The 6,634-nt window shown below is 45.5% G+C and overlaps 1 protein-coding gene across 1 annotated transcript in view; it reads right to left on the minus strand.

The window, feature by feature from the left end:
- LOC5575915 overlaps positions 1-1,401 on the minus strand; it is a 60,549-nt gene extending 59,148 nt beyond the window's left edge. Inside the window, exons 1-2 of the mRNA XM_021843763.1 lie at positions 1,232-1,401; positions 60-1,054 (exon numbers count right to left, since the gene is read on the minus strand). Of these exons, the coding sequence (XP_021699455.1) occupies positions 60-1,054; positions 1,232-1,282 (1,046 nt within the window). The 5' untranslated portion in view covers positions 1,283-1,401. The remainder of the gene's footprint in view (positions 1-59; positions 1,055-1,231) is intronic.
- Between the last annotated feature and the right edge of the window lie 5,233 nt (positions 1,402-6,634).

Below are 6,634 nucleotides of genomic sequence, written 5' to 3' on the forward strand. Positions count from 1 at the left end.
CTAAAAAAGAATATCATATTTAGGTACGGTCTATCTTTAGCTTACAGTCTATTAATTACCTCTTATCGCACAGCAAGCACTGGTAAACCTGCTCCTTGAGCCTCTCGCCCGACAGCATGTTGGAATCGTTGGTGTCGAGCGTGTTGGTATCCGAGGACAACATCAGCGACGTATTGTTCGTAGACGATTCCTCCGAATAGATCTCGTTGGAAATAGAATCATCATCCACGTCCTCGTCCTCGTCGTCATCGAGGTCGTCTTCCTCATCCTTCAGCATCATCAGATGGTCATCATCGTCGTCGTCGTCCTTCAGTTCCTCGAAGCAAGGATCGTCCCCGGCTGAGAGGGAGTAAGGGGCGTCGAAGTCGAAATCTTCCTTCTTGATGTAGGCAGCCGGGGGCGAGTGGGAGGAGCCCCCACTGTAGCAAATCGAGGGCATTGTGGGCCGGTTGCGACCCCGAATGGGACGTTCCTCTTTGAATATTCTCCACGTAGGGAATACGCTCTGCTCGAACATGTTGAACAGTAGCTTGAAGTTGCGGGAAGCAATCATCCGGACGATGGAACGGTTCAATCTGATCCGGCCGATATCGCCGATGATCCCAACCCGAGGCCTACGTTTGAACTTGACCGCTCCAGACAGGGGAATGCCCTCGAAGAGTCCCCCGCGCAGCAATTTCCCCCGCATCTCGTAGGGAGCGAGAGAAAGCAGTGTCCGCGATTTGGGATGGATGAGTAAAATTCCATCACTGCCGTTCACTCCGGGTTTATCGTTCCGGATGCTGGTCCGCAATTCACCACCACCACCCCCGCAGGGAACCAACGAAGAAGACGACGAAGCTAACCCAGCTGCACTTCGCGACTTTAACAGATTGGCAATAATCACATTCTGGATGTTGTTCAACTCTTTGAGTATTGACGGCTTGTAAATTCGCTCCTGGCTGTCGTTGTACAAAAGCTTCACGTACAGCTTAATGGTCGAAATGAGAAACAGTAGCGCCTGGTATTTATCGTCCGATTGCAGACATTTCAGCGTTTTGATCAGGGATTTAACCTGTCGTTCCAATTTTGCATCCAGGAGGAGTTCCAGTGGCCAGTTCCCGAAGCCAAAGCCACGGGTAATAAGAAGATGGAAGGAAAAAAGGCATTAGAAAAAATTTGCTCCCAGTCCCAAAGTGGAGAATGAAAAGTGGGATTTTTTCGCAATCGGGCGTCTCCCACCACACCTTACCTGTATCTGGAACAAGTGCGCCCGGGAGTTGTGCTGCATTTTCACCTCCATCTAGGCCGGAAAGCACCCGGAAATTTAAAATTTCATCCGATTGTTTACGAAAAATCTCCGTATTGACATATTGCTTTTCACAAGTTTTTTGCTTCTGCTTTTTTTATTTGTCAAAGCGGAGCGAATTTTCGCCCCATCTTCGTCGCGGCAGAAAGTTGGGTTTCGCCGTGCTGTGGGGAGAGTTTTCGTTAGCATCGCGCAGCCGAATGGGACCAGTCGTAATGGGACGCACTGCATGAAGCGCCGAAATTAACAGTCAAGCAACCATAATCAGACTTTAGCCTATAGTTCATTTTACGAGACGTTTTTGAACCGCTGATCGCTTAGTATATGAATGAAATTTTGACAGGAGGCGGTGTCGTAACGTGTGAAAGTAACAGCAATATCATCACGAATGCACCCTTCTAAAAAATAAATAAATAAATAAAAAATCAGTGTTGCCGTTTCGTAAAATGGACTATCCAGCTTTTTACGAGCGCTAATGGCTGCCGCAAACAGGCTCGCTTTCTGGTAGGGATTAAATGATTTGACGTTTAGCTTGGGTCCGTTCAATAGAAAACGACCCAAGCCAAACGTCAAATCGACATGTCCCTACCAGAAAGCGAGCTTGTTTGCGGCAGCCATTGGCGCTTTTAAAAACCTGGATAGAAGAGTGCATGGCGACGTCACGAAAATTTTTCTGTCTCTTTTTCGTCACGCTTAATAGGCCAGGGGAAGTGGTTCACCTAGAGTGAATTTATGTCAAAGAAAAAGTAGATTTTGTATGAGAATTGACAGAAAAATGAATGACAAGTTCATCCACTTCTCCTGGCCTATTGACTGTCCTGCTCTTTGACATTCACTGCTGGAATTGTTTTGATTTTTCATATGTAGTTGACATTCTCTGTTGGAATCGTTATCAATTTTTTATGTGGAGTTTCGGGATTGTTAATGGGTAGTATGCACCTGAAACGTAAAACGCTCAAGTATTGCAAACTTTTACTTAAATCCGCAGACTGTCCAACAAGTTGCGCACCGATGACCCATGCACCGAGTAGTGCGCCAGCCAAAAAGTAAATTAAGAAAAGTCAAAATATCTCTCCGAGGAAGTGAATCACTTTTAGGGCTCGAGTCCTAAACTGAACAGCGAGCATAATTGTTAAATCGATAAAAACATAAGGAATAAAAATGTTCGTACCGTCTTGTTTTCAAGTTGCAGGCGATTTAAATCATTTTTACTGACCCACACCTCTGTTGGGCAGAGGTGGACACACCACAACGCAGAACAGGGTCACCGAAGCGGAACGCGGAACCAGGATTTCGGTAGGAAAGAAACACAACTAATCAACTCCTGTACGCAAGAGAACTTTAATGTAAACACGTCTGTACGGATCGAACATCACATTACGGATGAATGGCAAACTTTCCATTCTCCCTTTCTTCCTTTGCTATTTGGCGCGCTCGCCGACTGCCCTACCGGCGCATGCGTCATTCGCCATTCTCTACACATCAGTGTTGCCGCTTTGCTTACGAGGCACAACCATTGCATACTCCAACACTCCTCCTCAATGTTGTCCTCGTACTCGTCCGCATCCTCTCTGCCTTTCTTGCTGGGGCAAACTCCTCCTGCTTCAAGCATCGACAACGTAATCTACCAACCGGCCAGGTCGTACTCCACGATTACTCCTCCTGGATCGCCGAACTTCTCTCCAGTCATCAGCATCCGAACTTCCACTGTAGGATTCAGCCACTTGCATCGGCTCCACTTCCTCGTTTGAATTGTCCGCATCGAAGTATTCTTCATCTTCTTCGGCTCTATTCGGCTCCATATCCGAATACCAGCTCACCACACTGACTGGTGAACTTCTTAGCTTCGTCGTCTTCTTCTCGCCAATTATCGGCTGCTGGCCCTCTACTTTCTTCTCAACCTTCGCCAACTTCAGCCGATACAATGACCCCGACTTTTCACCAATTACCACTTTCTTACCAGATGCATCGCAAATATCGCAACCATCTTTCTTGAACTTTACCGAGAAATCCTTTGACGTCAATTTGTCCACTGACACAAGTCCACTCGCCAACGACGGAACATACAAGACGTTGGTAAGCTTCACCTCAACTCTACTTCCGTTTCCGTTTACACCATATACAACTCCTTCGCCACAACCAGCGGCGGTAACCACTTTACCATTCGCTAACATTACGCTTGGGCCTTTTTCTTCCTTCAGTGACTTGAAAAAGTTCCTGTCGCCCGTCATGTGCCGACTCGCTCCACTGTCAATGTACCAGCACTTTCGCTGATCCATTCCAGCCATAAAACACACACTTCTGGCACCACAATTTTCGTCCTTCACATGCTTCGCATTTTGCTTCACACGCGCACAGTCGTCCGACTTCTTCTTCTTTTTGCACTCTCGGTCTAGCTCCTGCTTCGCTAGCAAAAACGAACGACAGTTGCGACGCAAATGACCGGGCTTGTCGCAAAAGTAGCATCTTCTCACTGGTGCTCTATTGCCGAGTCCACCCACGCTTTGCACTTCATTTTGCACTACCACACTTTTCATAGCTTTCGTTACACTCATTTCGCCGGAACGCTCCCTCCGACGCTCAAACTCATCGATCAGCTTCGACTTCACAAGCTGCATCGTGATGTCCACATCGGCACGACTCTCCAACGCCGTGACCAAACCACCATACGAATCAGGCAAGCTACGCAAGATCATCGCAATCCGCAGTGATTCCTCCAGCTGTTGGCCTGCATTCGTCAAACGGTCGAACAAATCGTCCAACACCACCAGATGATTCTCAAGGTCACCTTCTTCCGCGAGATTTAACGAGCACAGTTTCTTCAGCAAAGATACACGTGACGTTACCGTGTTCTTCTCGTGATAAGCACGCAACTGATCCCAAAACGCTTTTGCACTGTTTGCTTCCTTCACCAGTGCAAACTGGTTATCATCAATACACAATCCGATAGTGGCACGAGCTTTCCGGTCGTCCTTCGTCCACTGATCGGTCACTACAGCCGGCCTCGCATCACCGACCACATACCACAGCTCCTCCCTGGTCAGGAGCATCTCCAGCCGGAACTTCCATATTTGCCAGTTCTGATTGTTCAGTCTGGCAAACGCAAACTTGTTCACATCCGCCATTTTGTCCACGCAAAATCACCACCGCGGAGAAACAACGCACACTCACACACGGCGTGATCACTTTCGCTCTCTTGGAACCTTTTTACAACGCAATCCGGAACCTTCCCTTCGGCACTGCTGGGCCAATAACCTGTTGGGCAGAGGTGGACACACCACAACGCAGAACAGGGTCACCGAAGCGGAACGCGGAACCAGGATTTCGGTAGGAAAGAAACACAACTAATCAACTCCTGTACGCAAGAGAACTTTAATGTAAACACGTCTGTACGGATCGAACATCACATTACGGATGAATGGCAAACTTTCCATTCTCCCTTTCTTCCTTTGCTATTTGGCGCGCTCGCCGACTGCCCTACCGGCGCATGCGTCATTCGCCATTCTCTACACATCAGTGTTGCCGCTTTGCTTACGAGGCACAACCATTGCATACTCCAACAACCTCAGCGCAAGAGCGATCAGCGTGCAATTTATTTAGTGGTCTAAGGTTTTGAGAAAAGATTCGCATATTGCCCAACTTGTACCAAATCCAGGCGCGTAACACACGAAGTAAAGAGGAAATGATCGAAATGCTAAAAAATCTCGAGAAGCCCAAGAAGAGCCGTGGAACGCGGAACCAGGATTTCGATAGGAAAGAACACAACTACAAATCAACTACTGTACGCTACGAGAACTTCAATAAACACGTCTGAACGGATTGAACATCACATTACGGATGAATGGCAAACTTTCCATTCTCTCTTTCTTCATCCGATTTGGCGCGCTCGCCGCTTACCCTACTGGCGCATGCGTCGCAGCCTCATTTTCCAAAATCTACACATTCAGTGTTGCCGCTTTGCATACGAGGCACAATCATTGCATAGGCCTATGCACATGACGTTCCAAAACAGCTGATCGGGGAGCTCTTTGAAAGTTCTTCTATGAAAATGACAGCCTCGTGTATGCATAGATGGACCGGTGGAGGACCGGTTCTAACACGGGCCTGTCATTTTCATAGAAGAACTGTCAAAGAGCTTCCCGATCAGCTGATTTGAAACGTCTTGTGAATAGGCCTATACTCCAACAATTTTGACAGCTGATTCAGTATGAGCGAAATGTCACTTTTACTTGCGGAATAATTGAGTGTCACATTTTTCCGTACGGAAAAGTGGCAGTTCCATTTGATTTGCACACTTCTCAGCAGCGTACAGCTAAAGTAATTTCGGTAGCGGAATTATTCCTTGACCGTTTCTTGTCCTACAGTGGAGATTCGCTCGTTGGGGGTCCGCTACATGGAATGACTCGATGGATGGATGTTCGCTGGTTGGCAAATATTCCAACTATAAAGCACTCGAATGTCAAGAGTATATGTCAAACTGACTTTGACGTCTGAGCAGCGTCGCATTGGAGTCTCCATATACAGAACAAATGTATATGTATATGTGCGAATCGTGACGTTTTGCTCTCCCGATGCGTGAGTCTGCAACATTTTCACCAGCTGTCAGTCGTTCCAACTAACGAGTCGGATTCGCTAGCTGGAAGGCAGTCGTGTTCCAACCAGCGAATCCCCGCTGTATCCTTTTGCACAGTACTCATGATCAGCGTACCGGCCATAAGCTTGGGTGTAAGCCTATTGGATGGTAAAATTCCCAATTTTATTGATCGCAGTACGCAGTTAAAAAGGAATGTAAATTTAAATGTAGCTCACAAATGACAAAAAAAAGACAAAAAGACAAAAAGACAAAAAGACAAAAAGACAAAAAGACAAAAAGACAAAAAGACAAAAAGACAAAAAGACAAAAAGACAAAAAGACAAAAAGACAAAAAGACAAAAAGACAAAAAGACAAAAAGACAAAAAGACAAAAAGACAAAAAGACAAAAAGACAAAAAGACAAAAAGACAAAAAGACAAAAAGACAAAAAGACAAAAAGACAAAAAGACAAAAAGACAAAAAGACAAAAAGACAAAAAGACAAAAAGACAAAAAGACAAAAAGACAAAAAGACAAAAAGACAAGAAGACAAAAAGACAAAAAGACAAAAAGACAAAAACACAAAAACACAAAAAGACAAAAAGACAAAGAGACAAAAATACAAAAAGACAAAGAGATTAAAAGACAAAAAGACAGAAAGACAAAAAGACTAAAACACTAAAATACAAAAAGACAAGAAGACAAAAAGACTAAAAGAGTAAAGGACTAAGAGACAAAAAGACAAAAAGATAAAAAGACAAAAAAAAAACAAAA

This window comes from Aedes aegypti, chromosome 2 (assembly GCF_002204515.2).
Source record: "Aedes aegypti strain LVP_AGWG chromosome 2, AaegL5.0 Primary Assembly, whole genome shotgun sequence".
NCBI classification, from domain to species: Eukaryota; Metazoa; Arthropoda; class Insecta; order Diptera; family Culicidae; genus Aedes; species Aedes aegypti.